The 18,687-nt window shown below is 40.4% G+C and overlaps 1 protein-coding gene across 5 annotated transcripts in view; it reads left to right on the forward strand.

Annotated features, from left to right (window-relative positions):
* The window catches only part of RBM33 (RNA binding motif protein 33), a 99,547-nt gene that overhangs the window by 71,412 nt on the left and 9,448 nt on the right, over positions 1-18,687 (forward strand). For 2 of the 5 annotated variants that reach the window (XM_032181036.1, XM_032181037.1), the window contains exons 16-17: positions 11,008-11,217; positions 12,621-12,809. In XM_032181036.1, the coding sequence (XP_032036927.1) occupies positions 11,008-11,217; positions 12,621-12,809 (399 nt within the window). Of the gene's footprint in view, positions 1-1,787; positions 2,251-11,007; positions 11,218-12,620; positions 12,810-18,687 lie in introns of those variants that run through there. The other 3 variants (XM_032181039.1, XM_032181040.1, XM_032181041.1) reach the window with 3 other exon arrangements.

The raw sequence follows: 18,687 nt of genomic DNA on the forward strand, positions 1-18,687 counted from the left end.
CCTGCTGGCCATGGTACAGCATGGTAGCAGAGCTGTCAGCAGAAGAGCTGATCAGTTCGATGCCAGACCCATACAAACTGCCCTAGACCAAATTAACCTAAAACAGCAGCTGGTGGCAAGGAGATTTCCCCAGGATTCAGTAGGGCCATCAGTAGAACAGGATCAAATGAGGATTTGTTGCTGGCGCCTTGTTATTTAAGTTAGGGAGATGTACTGAGTACACCGGTGTCATTTATGGTGTACAAATGCCGTACACCAGAAGAGAAAGGTTTATTATGTGGTGAAATGGTTTATTTTCTTGAGGACAGTAAGTAACTTTCCCAGTCTAAGCTTCTAATTATACTTATATACTTGTATTGCTGGACACTGCAGTACTATTGAGGCTCTCTGACCTCCAGATAAAAGTAATCCTTGTTATTTAAGGTAAAAGAGCTTCTAATCTCTTCCTATGATATTCTCTCTTGAGAGGTTTTTACTTTTTAAGTATTTTTACCTAATTGTAAGAGTTACTAATTAAATCCTAAGAAATATGTTAGTTACTCCAGTTTATCTGATGCGTAAGATGCCTTTATTTATGGCTTCTTAAAGGAAATTAAGGTCATTTTCTACTTCCCTTTTCTTTATGTCAAACAAAGTCCTCATACAAAGGTGATACGTGTTAGGTACCATACGTAATGTGTTTTTTTTTTTGTTTTTTTTTTTTTAACAGATTGCCTTTTTTCTCCAGGAAAAACAAAAACCCACCACCAGATATGCCCATCCCTTTCTAATACTTCTTTAATTTATGCAGGAATGGCAGTACAGTGAATAGTTTTCCATATTAATTACTCCTTTAAATGTTATACTCTTGGAAAAATGAGATAGTACTAAGAGTTTAGCAAATGAATTCTGACTTTATTTTTTTTTTCATGGAGGACCAAAAGTCTTTTGACAGATCCAATCTGCTTTATGGTTGCTGTGTCTTCCAATTCAGCTTTTCCAGAAATCGCTCAGCGTACATGTTGGGTATTCATACTAACGTGTTCTGCTAAGAAGAAGTCTTGAGATACACTTGATTCCTTGGAAAGGAGCCTGAACTCAGTCCTAAGGATCTGCATAAGAATAAACTCAGAGAGGTTGTAGGGCGTTATTTGTCAGGCAGAGATACCCTAATAAATCTCTTACAGAAAATGGGTGAAAGGACCATTTGTTCCACCTTGAAGAGAGGTGAACTTTATAGCACTCCTGATGGATCTGTCCAGCTTTTTTTTCTGAGATCTCATTTATGGAGACTTCTTGGGCCATCTACTTCAATGGTTAATGTGTACATTTAGGAGATTTTTTCTTAGTGACCAAACCATATTTTTTGCTGCAATTTGAATTCCACTATTTGTATTTTACCTCAAGAGACATGGGGAAAAAATATGTCCCTCTTTGTGGCTGTCTCTCATTTTGAAGATCTCTTAACCGTTTTTGATCAGTCATTCCCATCACTAACTCTGGACAGGTCAGGTTTTGTGACACCTTGGCTGTTGTGGCGCTCTCCTTTGGGCTTTGCAACCAGTCTGTCGGCAAATAGTTCAGTACGAAGCTCAGCTGAATTCCCATAGTCAGTATATTAGGAGTGTCTTTAGTCCTAGAAGAACAGGTTTGTACCAAATACATCCTTAAATATCTGAAGGTTTTATGGAGTGGGTGCTGAATTTAGTTTTCGTTTTGTTTGAGGTTCTTTGGGAAACGGTAATAAAGTCTTAAAATCTCTGTATCTTTCAGTCACCTTATGTTGTTGTTGGATGATTTTTCTCTAGCCAGAAAATGGTCTGCCATGGTTAAAGTGATATATGTCTGTCCCAAAGGCCTGAAAATGCTGATTTCTTACGCTGCAACAAGAACACACCAATCTTTGTCTCTGTGGAAAGCCGCACAATGAGCTTGTTTCATATATCTGTAAACTACACAAAAATCTCAGTGTTCCCTATTGGATTAAAAGCAACATTATCTTATTAGTGATCTTAATCATGAAAACCTGAGATGCTTCATCTGAAAAGCTTGAAGAAAGTATTGGCAAGTCTTGTTTGAAAAGTCTGTTACAAAATTGTCCTTGGATTGTAAAAAGAAAATGGGAATGGAAGATAGACGACTTCATTCTTATTTCAAGTAACTGAGAAGTGAAATAGTGGAATGTGGAGTTCTAAATATGGACAAAGACACTGATTTAGATGATTCTTGTTTAATAATGTAACCTTATCAACCAACTTCACTTTGTTTGTACCTGTGTTTGCATGCATGTGTATGTTTCAAGTTCAATTAAAAGTATTTGACTTGAAAGCTCTATAGCGCCTTTCCTCTAAATATGTCAGGAATTACAAACACCAAGATTTCTTTATGTTTGCATGACAAGTTCTGGAGAGGTCTCTGCTCTTCTACCAGCTGTGAGAAACAGAACACAGGAGCCGGCACCACACACAGGGCGATTAATTTTTTAAGAAACTAGGGAATGGCATTGTAGTTCATTCAATCCCACTATTTGAAGGAGCTGTGGATAATGTCCATATTGGAAGCAGACGGAACAGGCTGAAGCCATCATATCTGAATGTCCAGATATCACTTAGAGTGATAATTGTGTCAGAATGGGCAAGACCTCTGCAGCAGTACTAATTCAAGTGTCATTGAAAAAGGACTCTGCCTGCTGCAGCCCGTGAGACAGTGCTGTAGAAATATTTCACAAATGAACGTGGATTTCTTCCCCACAAATATCAGGGTGAAAAAAAAGGAAGTCAGGTACTATTCCTGTTACGAAAAAGGCATACTATTTTATGGAGTATTTCAAAACAAATGAACTGTCCTCCCAGGCCTCCAACGAGGATGGGCCCTACAGAGACAGAATACCTGGTGGCTCGGGGGCAGTGTAAGGGCACGTGTGGACACACTCAGCAACTAGAGGGATTTGAGGTGACAGCCAAACCAGATGCAAGCAGTACTTTTTATGGATTCGTAATAAAATCCTCAAAAAAGAGAAGGAGATACCTAACTAAATTGAATTTAGCTTTGCTGTGGTTTAACTTGGAAGCAAAGTGCAATAAAGTATTTCCTATTGAAGGCTGGAGAACAAGTTTCTCCTTTTCCTCAGGAGACTTTTAAATTGTATGTTGAAGAAGAGCAGCGTCCTCCTGAATACCCTGAAAGCAAGGCACTTGGTATTGCTTGTCACTGTTGTTAAGTCTCAAAGGAGAGTTTTTCTGCCATTGTGTTACAGTGTGAAATTTGTATTGATGCCATGTTGGTGTTATGGAGCATCTCGTTTCCTGATGGGAAATGACTAAAGGCAGCTCTAACACCACTGAAGTATGTAACAAAGAGCTAGTTTTCAAATTAAAATTACTTGAATGCAATCAATGAATTTGGTGGGGAGAAACGCAGATTTGTCCAGTTTAAATTTAATAGTTCAAGGTGTCACAAATGTCTTTTAAATGGCATTTCAGGTTTGACAGTTTGGAATAGATCTTTAATACAGAGGTGGCTGTGAGTTGGGAGGATCACAGGGAATGTGAACTAGGGAACCTAGAAAGGAACCTAGAAATGAGGAAGCTCCCACTGTACTGATTTCTGATAGCCAGTCCTCGTGTTTTCTAACATACCTGGTGTCCAGCTCAAAAGTGCTCTTTGAGGAGCTTTGGAATCGCTGGTATTTTCAAACAGAAGTGGTTTCTCTTGGTAATTTCTCTGCCTGTCCAGTTTTCATTGTAATATTCTGTACAAAAATACCCTGGACATGAATACTGACAAATGAATAGGGACACAGGAAACTTAGCTCAAAAACATATTTTTGATATCTACGTTCCGGTGATGTATATTTGTGGACAGAAATGTAAAAACAAAGGTGGTACTTAGAGTAGAATACAGGCCCAGTCCAGAATCTTAGAATCACAGAATAGCTTGGGTTGGAAGGGACCTTAAAGCCCAGCCAGCTCCAACCCCCTGCCATGGGCAGGGATGCCACCTGCTAGATCAGGTTGCCCAGGGCCTCATCCAACCTGACCTTGAACACCTTTAGCGATGGGGCATCCACGACCTCTGTTGTCTTTGCTGCAGCTTTGAAACAGCATTTGTATTTTTGTAATGGGCGGGTGGATGTTTGTACTAGAAGAACACACCATGGTTCAGCATCTGATCAGCTGTGTTTCTGTTGCTGCTGGTGAAACCAGTGTAGCACAGCTAGGTTTCTCTGCCTTTTGGCCAGTCCTTTTCCATGCCTTAGTTCTCTCAGACATAGGAGGAAATACCTTAAAGGTAAGGAGTCTGTTAGTACGTGGGATTAAATGGAATTAGCTGCTTTTTTATGAGGTGTTTGCTTCTGCTGTTCTGACTCTCCATACACCATTAGGCACTATTAGAAGAGAAGTTTGTCATCAAATCATGCTTCACTGAAGCAGCTTAACAGTGTCTTGTTCTTTTTTTTTTTTTTTTTATGGGGAGGGAACCACTTCTGGATTTTATTTATTACTTAGTCTGAGTGCTCTTGTTTGAGGTAAGTTTGCCTCATGCCAAAGTTTTTGACCAGGAAAAATAAACCACAGCACCAAAAGTGGCATTTTTCTGGTGTGAATGGGGAAGCTTTGGTAGTTCTGCATGCTCTGTAGGCTGATGCAGCGTATTTCTGCAGGTTCTCATAAGTCAAAACCATACCATTAGTGTGTCTTAAATGTGTCATTAATAATGAGTCTATTAATTGAGGAGTGTATAGCAGCCTGGCTGGAGAGCAGGAGGGTTTTTTTTTTGTTTTGTTTTGTTTTTTTACTACTGCTGTTCTTGAATATAAAAAAAGAAAGACTTTAAAAGCCTTCTAAGACCTTTCAGTAAAGGGTTTCCAGGTGTGTCTTATTGGCATTTGACAGACTGAAAATAGATTTTCAGCTGTTCACAAAGAGTGCTTGTTCATGGTACTGGTTTGTGGGGTATTTCACAAATGGTTGGGCTTTCTGTTCCCAGGTCCCTGGCAGTATCACAGTGGTAAAATATTTGGAACACCAATTGAAGAGACACAGCTAATTAATAGCAATTTGCCTTTAATTTTGGTTTCTGGTTATTGTAATGAGAGATTATTCACATACATTTCATGATGGTCTTTCTTTCTTTCTATAATTTTTATTTGAACTCTGTTACATGGTGATCACAGCTGTCTGCGTAGTTGTCTATTTGACAATCAATTGAAGTATCAGTACAAAGAAAAAGTTTACATATGAAAATCCACATAACTGATGAAAGAGAACAGTAATTTGTTCTTGTCCTTGAAGTGAAGATGAGTTTAGTAACCTGGTAGGTGCTTTTTCCTCTGAACGACTGTGATACTGTAGAAGTACTCATTTCTAGAAATATTGACTCAAACTGGTAGCAGATGAGGAGTTTTTCGTAGAGGAAATCAATTACAAGACATTTCTGGATTGAGATTTTCCTGTAAGATTCAAGCCTTCATCGTGTTACAGAGAATTTGATTTATAGTACGTCTGGGAAAAGATGAAAATATTTTCCTTCTCCGGGTTATTTTTACACAAATCACCCGGAGTTTATTTCCTTTAAGTGCTTTATCCGGCATGCACATCCCTTTCCTATTGGGTGATTTTTTGAATTAGCTTTATAAAGATTACACGGATAGACACGGCATTGTCGTAGTTAATAGAAACCTGTGCAGTGAGGTCTATGGGCTGCAAGATCCCTAACAGTGCCGGTGACAGTGAAGTATGGCCTTATCGAGAGGAGAATTCATAAGAGGCTGCCCTGGGACACCGCACCACTGTCCTTCTGTGTATCCTGACAATGTTATCTGTCCTCTCAGTACGGAGTATCAAATGTCTGTCACGAGTGCAGAAATTAATTTAATGTCACCTGAAGACATGCAATTAATCTTTTCGAGGTTTTCATAATACCTTTACAGAAAGAGTTGCCAGTTTGGCGGATTTGGATTTTGGGGTTTAGCAGAAGATAAGGAAAATTAATTTTTCATCAGGGTTAATACAAGCTAGCAGGGCCACAAAGGCTGAGAAAAATGGTTTGGGAATTTGTCAAGTGTTGTCACTCTAGAATAATGCTGCTTAACGTCTGATAGGTGTAATCAAGAGTTGAGATTTCTATAGAGGGGGATTAATCAATTTGCTCACTACAGAATGCAGGTTGGTGATACCATTCCTTCATGGGGTTTAAGAATGAAAATAAGATTTGATCTGTCAAATTGCAGGAAGCTCTGACACTATCAATAGGCAGTTTTATCAGTACATTTTAAGGCGTTTGTTATAAATAAATTTGTCCTGCTAATGTTGGTGGCAAATAAACTTCGTCTTCATTACAAAACTGTCACAATGATTATGATGGAGCGCAGAGCTTCAGCTTGCGAAATTCGGGCAGGATCAGAAAATTCTGGGGTTAGGATTCGTGATCTCCTATTTGGCAGGATGGTCTTTGTGTTTCTGAATGCACAGCACTGACAAGTGAGAGAACGAGTGTCAATATTGGAAACCAGCCCCGATTACTATCGGGGAACTGATTCTGAAATTCATGGCCCTCAAATGGCATAACTTCTCTTTTTTGTTAGTCTGCAGTTTCTTACACAGTAACGTTTGAAAAATGTTCACCGTATAGATAAATCCTTTCATCTAGATCTTTTGACTAGTGTTTAATTGTATGCAGTATTATAAATTAATTTAGTTTTGGCACTGCTAGCAATCTCATAGTATTTTCAATTTGAAAGACAGTTTTTGAGATTCCCCCTGAACAGAACTCCTGTCCCTTACTAAAGGTGTTTTTATTACTCCTGAATTAGGCAAGTAACTATAAAGTTTCATTCAAGAGAACTCTTTCCTAGCTTCATGTTAATTTAGGAAGGTAGCCCTTGTATAAAAGTTGGGAATTCATTGCTTGAAGGTCAAAATGGTTTGTAATGCAGGAATTAAGCAGTAGGCAATAACTGAAAAGCATTTTCCCTTTATTGGTTTGCAGACACAAGATGAAATTCACCTATCTGTAGGGGACTTTAGAGGAAATTTGTATTATAAAATCAGAAATTGTAACAATCGGTTTCAGGTCTTAGCATAGGACTGTGGTGGGCTGAGAATTGTTCTACCTTGTTTCAGCACTTCCAGTGCATCAGGCTGTATGAAGCAGGCCATGATGATGGATAGATTCCTTGCAGAAGGATTTAGGGTTGCCCAGTATATCCCAAAAGGGTACTAAAAAAACAAAACAAAACAAAAAAAAACAAACATGCTTTATCAAGAATTACAATATCTCATTCTATTTCTACACATTTAAATCTGAGGGGAAGAGAGGATGTAAGCTAATGAAAACTTACCATTAGAGAAATCAAGTCCTTAAGAAAAAGTGGATTTCAAATGAGGTAGAAGTGGGATGTTTGAAGTAGAGGAGATGCTAGCAGTTCAGTTTCCATCACTTAGATGTTGTATTGGTAGCTTCTGCACTACCAGTGTGCTCTGCCTGCCTCCTTACCTGTAGCTTTGCCATGTGTTTAATTAGCCTAATGGGTTCTGGCTGGGTGTTTGCCTCTGGAGCGAAAGCCAGGAGTGAACATACAACAGTGTTATTTACAGGCATGCATCTCTTCCTCTGAGGTGTTAATATTCTCATATGAATGTGTGGCCCGTGAGCAATGTGTGAGGTTTTGTAGCTTTAAGGCCAGGCATTAAAGCTCTTCATGCTTTATTTTTGCTTGAGACTTAGTTCTTTATTTGCATTCCTGAAGAAGCCAGCAATTACCTTGCATGTAAGAAGTTTAAAAGATGGTATGATGGTGAGTGCCATGTTTTAATTTGCCACTAAATAGCACTATGCAGATTTAGTTCCCTTTGGCTCTAGCAGTGCTGGTCCTTGCACTGACATGACTTTGGCACCGATTCTTTTTTCAGCTGGTTAAAATTTGTTACCTGAGACTTTGTTTTGCTTGTTAAGTGCATATTGACCTAGGAGCTGTGTTTGTTCTTCATTTCCTTAAGAAAAACACCAACATTGTCTAAAGGGGAAGGCAGGACTGGCTGTACAGTGCTGCAACGTGCTGCTGAAGGTCAGTGAGCAGGGAGCCCTCTGCCCTTGCCAGCTCCAGTCATCTCCAGTGGCAGGAGGTATTCAGAGAGGTGTTATAAAGTTTTGATCCAGGTTGTCCTGTTTTCCTTTCTTGTTAACAGGAGCCAGCAGGCTTTGTTCCCTCCATTTCTTACCCCGTGGACTACCTTTGTTGTTACCTACAGGTTTTCGTATTTCCAAAATGTATTAACTCACAAAAAGTCCAGGGATGCTTCCACCTTTTCAGACTGGATCAGCATCCCAGGGAATTGTCAGGAACATCGTGCTAGTGCTTGAAACCCACAGACTGAGTCTCAACCTAAGACTGGGTCTCAACCTGCTATAGACCCCAGCAGAGAAAAAGTCCCATTAGATCTTCCATGAATTTGAACCAATACTGTGTGTTTGCATTTGGCTCTGTTCGAGTTTTGTGTGATTGTTTGTTTCCTGCATTAATCTTTACAGTTTTATTTGGTGATAATTGGGCTTGCAAGTTAAATATTAGGTTGTTGACTGTCCCTGCCTCTTATGGCAAATGGTTGTTTGCTTCTGAACTTTCAGTAATGAGCACATTGTGTACATGAGGGCCCTGCTCTCATGCTCTTTGTATGGGATGGAATCATTTTTGGTTTAGAAACAAATGGTTGCAAATACTTATGGCTGTTTTTCACAGCAGGCAGGTTGCATAGTTTAGATTTTAACTCCCCGTTCTTCCATTTAAATTCCTCCTAGGAGTTTTTATTCGTTTTTGTTTCATAATCTTCCAGCTGCTGGAAGGTTGAATAAAGGAAATTATCTGACCAGAGCATAAGGCTTATGCTGATGCTCATAGTGGAATTAATACTAAAATGAAGAGGATTTAATACTGGGTTCTTGCTAAGATACTTGTTTGTGTGTGTATGTTTGTTTTTTCAGAAGAGGAGAGCTGCTGCTTTTTTTCCTTTTTTTTTTTTTTTTTTGAGCAGCAGTTGAAGAGAAAACTTTATAATATCTTTCTAGTTACTGATCTCAAAGGTTTATGTACAAAATTTTCTGTGAAGCCTCATTCAGCATGGAGCCATTCAGTTTAGCACAGAAAAAAAACAAATTTGTTTAGAAGTAGGAAAAACAGATGCAGTTTTCTCTTGCTTTCTCACTGTGGGTACCGTGGCAGAAAGCCCTTAAGTAGGAAGAGCTTCAAGATTTTCCCTATGACAGATTGTGCTTTTGAAATGTAGATGGTGCAAGGCAGTGATGAAGCCAATTTTGGGGGGTTTAACTTGTCTGGGATTTACGTAGTCGAGTTCTTGAGAACTCGTTGCCTGCATCTACTGGATAAAACAGAATGTGGTTTAGGGATTTGAATTGTGCACTAGTGGTCTTGAAAATATGAGAATATCGTAGATACTGCCTGTTCTGGACTACTTCTCTTCGAATAATAGTGAAAAGGTTTAGTAGCAAGTGGTCTTCAGTAGGTGTTTCTTTTGCTTTTGTGTAATCCTGGTAGAGGCGTAATGATTTGCTTTCTCAGTCGAGGTAATCTCACTCTTGGACCATAAACCTGCTCCTTCTGCAGCCTTGTTTTGTCTGCTTGTCCCCAAGAAATGTGCCAGTTAATGTGAACCTCTCTGGTTAGTGACCTCTGGTACGGATGCAGAAGGACTTTTGACTCGTCGATATTTAAGCAAAAAGAAAGAAACTGCGTAAATAGAGATGCTTTCACAATTACTACTTTTTATTCAGACACACCTTCTATTATAGGGCTTTTGCAAGGTTGCCTGAGGTTTGTCATGGGCTTAAATAAAGCCTGCAGTCCTGCCTGTGTTTATTCAGCCTGACTCTCAGGTGTTGCACCAGTGGGATTGGAGATTAATGAACTTCCCCGGCCTGGCTCCCCAGTGGCAGTAGGTGATGGGGGGCTTCCTGCTGGTCCTGCAGCTGCATGCTCAGGTCAGTGCTGGGTGCTCAGGCAGCAAGCATCAGTATTCTTTGAGCATGTAAGATAATACGAACAATGTTGACTAATATTAGCAGATTGGAGAACGTTGGAGTGCAGCTAATATATAAATTTTGCTGTAAAAACCATGCAGAAAGCATGCGATGATTTGAAGCCCTTTATAGATGCTGGTTTTCGGTATCAAGTCTGGAAAGCTAGACACAAATTCAAGAATCTCCCCTCTGTTTGTACAAAGCCAAACTGCTTGGGTAGAGGCAGTGGAAGTGAATCACTCATCTCCTAGTGCCTTCACCTCACATCTGTGCTGTGTGCTCAGTGAGAGGTAGTAGAAAGAGTTAGGGGTCATTGGATCGGAAAGGGCATTGTTTATTTGTGCTTGTGAGTATAAATATTTACAGTAAGAGCATTATAAACCAAACCAAACAAGAAAAACCTTGGGGAAGAACTGTTCTAACTGTTCCAAACGTGGACAGTGCTTGGGGATGAAGATAGCTTAAAAGGTTGTTGGTATGGAAGCAGGCAGCGTAAATATGCACTTCAAAATAAATACTAATTTCTAATTAAAGAGAGATTCAACTTTGAAAGATGAGCAGAGTACTTGTGTGGTTCTTCCAGCCTTCACAGTTCTCTGTAACGTGTACGTCTCTATGGGGGGAAAAAAATCCACCACCACCAAAAAGCAATAAGCATAGTTCATATGTAAACCTGGAAGGAAGAATAATTTGGAAAGAGAAGTGAAAATACCTCGCTGATTTGGGTTTGAAAAGATGTCACTGAACACAGCAATCGATAATAAAGTTCAAACGAAATAAGCTGTGCTTAGCTACTGTGGGTTTGTTTTAGACTAAAGCGTAATTTCCAGGCTGAGCCCTTACACACTTCTGTAACAGGCGCTGGTTTGTTTTAATAGGCAAATCGATGAGTGTTTGCTGTGCTCTAACCGAGCTGGATGTCACAGGAGGTTTCTCAGAGCGAGTGTTTGCACTGCGTAGACATTGAGCCGCGTGTTGTGTTGTTGATTTCAGCAGGGGGGAGAGGATGCTGGCTTTTTTCACCCAGAGGGCCAGCCCCAGCGGCCTCAACAACCTCTGGAGCCGAAACAGCAGCCAGTGCGGAAGGTCACATTGACAAAGGGAATGCAACAGCAGCAGCACCAACAGCAGCAGCAGGCACAGATCCATTCACCAGCTCCTCAAGGAGTCAAAAACATCCAGGGAATCCATCAACCTAAAAAGGTGATTTTTAGATGCATATCGCTGCTAGAAGTTTTACTGTCTAGCTGTGTTGCTATATTAATAACTAGCATTCTGTTTGTCAATTACTAGCACAGGGCTGCATGACCCAGGAGATGCATAATTGCATATAAAGCATTTAATCTATAGAGGCCTGTTTGTATCCAGCACAGAGTGGTGATGCCTGCAAGTTGTTTCATCCGATGACTTTCTGGCCAGCACAGTATTCCCCATGGGAAATGCGTGCGTCTCAAGATAGCTACTAGAGGAACGGCATCCAACGTGCTTTCTGGCTTAAAACCCAAGAGTTATTTTGAAGTTGTGCTTCTGCTTGTGTTCAGGCTGTTGGCTGCACGCGTAGGAGCACGCAGCAGCTGTTTCAGGATGCTCCTCGGGTGGTTCTCAAAGCTGGTGTTGCTCAGAACAGTCGGTGAGCTCAGGATGAGGCTTTCGCACTGATCATTCACTGGGAGGAGGCAGGGAGAGCGTTCAGGTTGCACTGGTGTGTGCTTTCTGTTCATCCTCAAACCGAGATGCTCCCTGAAAATAACTGGGATTTTGGCTTTTAAGTTAATGGTTGGTTTCGAACTGTTAGCAGTAACCTTCCAGCTTCATGGCAAGCTAAGATTTCCTTGCTGATGCGGAGAGGAAAAGTCATTACCTAGGCTTCTCAAGTAGGAATCCTACTGAAGAAGAGAAAGTGTTGAGTGTTATCTCAATGTTAAGTGTTAACTGTTTGATGTTTGTTACTGTTTCATTGTTGATTTTTCTCTCCCCAACTGTTCGACCTTTAATTTACAAGAATGAATACATATTGTGGGATATGAATAAATATTGTGGTTCCAGATCCTACAGGATCTGGGGGAAAGGAACTGTAAAACAATTATTATTTTTTTTTTTTCTCTATGCATAAACACTCCATCCAGATAATGGACTGGTGGTTGCAAGCAGCAGAGACTGGAGACACTTGGAGCAGTTTGCCCATCTTATGCATACGTTAAATATATCTGTGGGTTAAGAAAAATGAGAGGGATCACTTTGGATTTTTTTGACCAGACTCAAAATATGGGAGCTAAATATATGCTTGATAATGTGATCAGTGTTGAAAACTAGGTTATACACTTTCGTCTGGGACCTTCCACTGCTTGATCTGTGCTAAGGCTGAGGCTTTAGTCTCAATATGATCTCTAACTCACTGTCCCTTTAAAATAGGTTTATATAAGCAATAGAGAGATATGTTAATGTGTGGCCTTTCAAATAAGCTAACAGCAACAAGCTGTTTTAAATCAACACGTGCTTTAATCAAATCTTTAAGTAAATTGCTAACTTTTGTATCATCTGTCAAATGCAGTTAGCAGAAACACTAGGTAAGTAAATCAAAATACTGTTACTTTTGTTGTTGGCAGGTCATTATGCATGGGAGAGGCAGAGGAGTAGCAGGCCAGATGGGCCGAGGACGCTTGATGCCAAATAAACAGAACCTGCGAGTGGTGGAGTGCAAACCTCAGCCCTGTATTGTGTCAGTTGAAGGGCTTTCTTCATCAACTACTGATGTCCAACTGAAAAACCTGCTGATGTCAGTGGGACCCATTCAGGTAGGTCAACCTTGGTTTATAATTTTTGTGCCAAAAGTCTTTCATTCCGGAAAGCTCAATTAATTCCCTGACACTAAATACAATGTGTGTTTATTGGTAATTTATGTTTGAAGGTACCCCCACCCACACACGCCACACCTGATAGCAAAGACAGGCGCGATTACATTGCGGCACGGGAAATGCAGGAGAATTTTGCTAACTGTCACATTCTTGCTGCAAAAGAGTCTCCTTCATTTTGGTGTTCTTGTACGATCTCTATTATTTCCATATAGAATACAAGCACGTCCGTTCTGTGAGGTTTTGTTAAAGCCAAATTATCATATCAAAGCAAATACATTTTTCTTGCTGTTTTTATTGTTGGCTTGCACCTACACTCTTTTTTGATTCCTGTCATTGCAGTCCTGGGTTATTTAATGAACAGTATTCATTTGAGGTTTTATACCATGTAGCACTGCCTGCTTTTTCAAATGAAAACATATTCTGCTTTGAAGGATTTTTAATTTACTTTTTAGGAGGTTCTCTTCAGGAGGGGCCTGTGAGCAAGGTTATGACATATGTGCTGGTATATCTGCTGCAAAGCTTCTGTTCTAAAACTGCCTCCTGGAATTGGTGTATCAGTTAAACTGGCTTTAAGCAAAACAGGAGGCTTTCAAAGCACCCAAGGGCTTAGGAGCCCATGTCTGAATTTTTAGTATATTTGAAAATATCAGTCAGCAGATAATGAAACATGCAGATTATGATTATTTTTCTCCTTTAATTTTTCAGTTTTGGGCGCTGATTTTGACAGGATCAACATTTTCAGACAAATGCAATGCATTAACTGGAGCTATTTTGTGGCTTGGAGACTTGTTTATGAATAGGATTATCTCTGTTGTAGAACACAGTGCTTTCCTAAAGATGTGCTCTCTGCCTCACTTTTTCCCAATTTAGTAAATGGAATAACGCTGAATTATTTATGTCGTCAATTCAGAGAGGTTTAATTTGTTTGTGAAGGCAAAAATACTCTCACAAAATACTTTCTCCCTTCGTGTTCTGTAGTACTCGAGGAAATTATTCATACAGTTCCAGAGCACATTTAGTCAGTGTTTACTTGTTAAATCTTGCATGAGAATATTAGGAGGAGATTAACAGAAATCCTGCTAGGAAATATTCATGATTGAGAGAAGATATTGAGAATGTGCTAAAAAATTTATTCAGTACTTGCTGTTTCTTAGCAGACTCCAAACGGTAGTATCTTAATGTAGCGTCACAGACCAGTTTCGAAAGTATGCTTATAGGAAGAAACCTGTGACTAATTTTCCAGTGGGATTTGATATATGCATGTCCCTTGTGTTCTTGCAGCTCAACAGTGTCAGCTGTACCCTTGGAAAGTTGTAAATCATCTGCTTTCACCTCACCAGATATCTAGAATTAGTACTTGAAAAAGAGAGTTGAATTTAGCTAATGATGCAGAAGGCATTTTGTGCTAATTCTACCCTTGAATTTCAAATCAGGCTTATAGAAGGCTAGACATTTCTTGGCTTGCTTGCAACTAAGCGATGTTTTGGAAGTGTGGATAGTGACATGTCCAGGGGAGAAGTAGTCTGCTTATAACGGTCTTTTATACATCATGTTTTCATTCTTTAAAATGCACTTCATGTATGTAATTTGCAATGAGGAGTACAGAAGTGAGCCACTGGAAGAGATCTGAGTAGTGAATGGAAGGGCTCCTGGCCATGTGGGGTTGGCATATTTCATGCATCGGGTATGGGAATGACTTGAGCAGAAGAGCACCTTTAGGTAGTGCAGTTCTGATCTTTTGAGATGAAATCGAAGTGTTGAAACTTGGTGAACTGGAAAAGGAGGAATGCAGAAAGAAAAAATTACCTCCAAGAAAAGGGCGGAGACAGAAATTCTAGCTGCTTTTTCAGAAATGAATTCAAGAAAGCTCAGGTTTTTAGCTCAGCCAGGTGGAAGTCCAGAAGCAGTAGGAGAACAGAAAGATGCATTGGGCATAAAGGAGGTTACACTTTTTCTGGATGCAGAAGGCTTGGATTTTTACTTTTGCCTTTTTCTCGTATCTTTGAGGTATCATTACCTTGCACAAAACTGTCTTAAGAAGGGAAGTTCAAAAATCCCCTCAGTTTATGATGTTCAGTGCTCCTAGCTTTGCAATCAGTTTGCATTGAGATGATGGTTCTGTAAGTTGTAATGTGGGAACAGCTGGGCACTCAAAAGATGGTGATTTTTTACAGTTCAGAGGTGGGAAATTTACAATTTTTCCTTTCCATCCCCTAAAAATGGAGAAAATTGTCTTTTCCTGTATATGAACTTTGAAAATTATGCTCTGTTGACTATCACTGTAGACTCCTTATTTCTAATCCTTGATTCATTAAAGCTGCTTTGTTACTAGAACAGGAGAAAAAACACTATTAAGATTCTCAGATACTGAAGAAAATTTTCCAGGCTTCAGGAACAGTCCATTAGTCATAGCTGCACCTTCCAACTCAAACATGATTAAATTACCAGGAAAACCACTTCCTTTCAGCATATGGCTTGCTGTCCTCCTCCTTCTGGAGAAGATACAGATACAAATAATGTCCCTGAAGTAGAATCTGAGTGATGAATCTAAAATAATTATATACTATAAATAAAATCATGCAGTCCAAAATACATTTGAAAGTATAGAAGCTTTCTGAGCACGCCACTGAAATACAGCCTCCTGGGGACTGCACTGCAGCAGTGACATTCAGTACACATCTGTCCAGAACCACTTCCTGAAGGAGATTACTAATAATTATAGAGTATCCCAAGCTGGGAGGGACCCACAGGGATCATTGTATCCAACTCCTGGCTCCACGCATAACCAGCCCAAAACCAGACTCTGTGTCTGAGAGTGCTGACCAAACACTCCTTGAGCTCGGTGCCGTGCCCACTGCCCTGGGCAGCCTGTCCCAGTGCCCGACCACCTCTGGGTGCAGACCCTTTCCCTAACCCCCATCCTGACCCTCCCCTGTCCCAGCTCCATGCCGTCCCCTCGGGTCCTGTCACTGTCCCCAGAGAGCAGAGCTCAGCGCCTGCCCCTCCGCTCCCCTTGTGAGGGAGCTGCAGGCCGCCATGAGGCCTCCCCTCAGCCTGCTCTGCTCGGGGCTGAACAAACCAAGGGGCCTCAGCTGCTCCTCACACATCTTCCCCTCCAGACCCTTTGCCATCTTTATAGCCCTCCTTTGGACACTCTAATAATTTTACGTCTTTTGTAAGAAGTTACAAAAGTAATTAAAAACTTAGCTCTTTTTTGTATGCTATTGAATCCAGGTTTAATGTTCATGCTGTCTTGTACTGTTTGCAGAGGTTTGTATTCAGCCGTTACCACCACCTTTATATATTTTTTTACGGTTGGTGGCAGGTACAGAGAATCATTTTCTAGGTCTTCAGGTGATGCGAGTACTGCGTGATCATCCTGTGGAGTTGTTCCATAATTGTCTTAAACCATATATTTAGATGTTTCCAACCATAAAATATTAGTGCAAATTCCCAGTGTTGCTTTTAAAAGATTTAAGATCATGAATTCTGATGTTAAAAAAGGAGGGGGGGGAGCAAGCCACCGTTATATATCAGAGATGATTAGAATGCTGCAACTGTATTTGAAGTGCATTTATGAATATAAGTTATACTCTGATAAGAGTCATTTATTTTCCAGTCTCAGAAAGGTAAAACAATTGCCTTGTCGATGTGCTTCTCTTTGCTTTCTTAGAGTGATAGTGCTACCTAGTGCCCACTTAGGGTAAAGACAGTGTCTGCACTAACACTACACCTAAAGTTGATGATTTTATTTTTAGCGTAAAGGCTTATCAGTGGAAATGACAAGCACATGTAGATGAGCGCGCCCAGAACATGAGCGCTCTTCCAGGATCAGCAGGGTTCTTCTCCGTGTGACATGGCACACGGGGTGCGCAGCGCCGCTTTGGTGACCTGTTTGTTCTTCCTGCCTGTAAAAACATTTTCAGCTCTTGCAGCTGAGAGTCTCTCCACAGACTGTGGAAGAAAGCATGGTCAGTCCTGCCCTGTCCTTGGGCTGGGGGAGAGGAGAGCAACTCTACAATGAGCCTGTCCTGTTCAGCTGCACTACAGAGCAGTGCCTGAGCTAGAGAAGCTCATCTCAACCATAGGTGATTATCCCTTTTTTCTTATCTCATCTTGCATACAGAAGCTGAAAGTTGAGCACTTTTAAAGCATAAAAGCCGGAAGGAAGGGCAGGAGGGGCGCAGTCATATGCAAAAGCTGAGGGTAAAATAAATACATTCTGTTCCAGCCTCTGTGCCTGTTGGCAATGGCTATGAAGTGTCACCTACAGAAAGATGCTTCAGCTGTCAGGGAACTGTGAGAACAATAAAAATGTATCCCCATGTATTGAAGGGATGGAAGAACAAATAGAATCTGATTTTCCTTTTCAGAAAGTACCTGCCGTGCTGCTGTTCATACTGTTGGAGAACAGATTGAATCACACACTAGTAATGTTATTATTTATGACCATTTACAGTTTGTTATTGCACAGACCCTTTTTAGCAGCCGTGTATGGACTGTCACCCCCTAATCCTAAATTCAGCAATGAACTGAATGTACAGTCTATTATTTAGAGGAGGAAACTTTTATTTCCCATGTGTCTATTGTAATTGAAACGAGCTCTTGCTCCAGTCTCAATCCCTGCCTGCTTAGTTTCCATCTCTCAGTACTCTTACTACCTCCCTTTTAACTTCCTTCTCTCTGTGTAACTTCTGAGAGCTTTAGTGTCAAAGACACTTGGTTTCTACAAGAGATCTCTTGCTTTCTACTCTTGGTTGTCCAGTTGCGTGTGTCAAGGTAGTGTTTTTCAGTGAAGCTTAACTAGAGATCATTGTGCTGCTGATATGCAGGTTATTTCAAAATTATTTTTTATTGATACTGGAAAAGTGTAGATGTAAGGACAAAGCATGTGTAAAGGATAAATTTGAGCCCAGTGTAGGTCTCAGCCTCTGCAGAGGGAATGGTCTTTTTACGATGTTCGTTCTTTAGTCACTGGTAATAGTTCAGTTGCAGAAAATGTCAGACCTGATTTTTTTTAAAGATGTTGAATTAAGTAGTGATTTAAAACAGTTGTAGGCTAGCTCTCAACCAAAGCATGAGTGTTCATGAAATCCTGGTTGTTTGAAACTGTTGCATTTTCCATTCTACAAAAGGTACACATCTTCCCATGGCAGCACCTAAAGAAGCAGAAAAGGGAAATAATGAAGATCAGTATGAGCTCTACGCTTCCAAAATCACCTCTGTATAAAAAAAAAAAAACAACTCCTCCCCAGCATAAAACAGTTCTTTTTTTCTTTTTTTCTTTTTTTTTTTTTTTTTTAATGCTAAAACTGTGTCAGGATCTAATCTCTTCTGTTACTCCGGAGTCGATTGGGGAAATGCATAGAATACCTCTGATCTCAGGCTGATCTCCAGGTAGATCTGTACGCCCTAATCTGTAAAGTAACAAGTCAATGAAATCCCCTGGAAGTTATTGCATTGTCAATCCTTTACACCTGAGCGGATCCAGGAAGGGGTTTTCATCCTCTGGTGAACGTCTGACTAGGTCAACTTAAAGAGGAAATGTGAATGAAGTTGTTTTTTCAGAGCTGTGACGGTTGGAAGGATTGTGATATTTCAGTTTAGGAATTGCTGATAGAAGGAGATTCTTGTGAAGTGCAGTGTGGCAGAAATCTCCTGTTGAGGAAACTTCAGTGTCCCTGCATTATATGAGAAGTCAAGTAACTCTTGGTAGAACCAGTGCATGTCCAAAAGCAAGGCTGTGTAGCTGGTCCTTACCCAGCCTCTCCTGACTCTCCTTTGGCATCCTGCAAAATCAGTAGCTACTGGAATAATG

The sequence above is a fragment of the Aythya fuligula genome, chromosome 2 (assembly GCF_009819795.1).
Source record: "Aythya fuligula isolate bAytFul2 chromosome 2, bAytFul2.pri, whole genome shotgun sequence".
NCBI lineage: Eukaryota > Metazoa > Chordata > Aves > Anseriformes > Anatidae > Aythya > Aythya fuligula.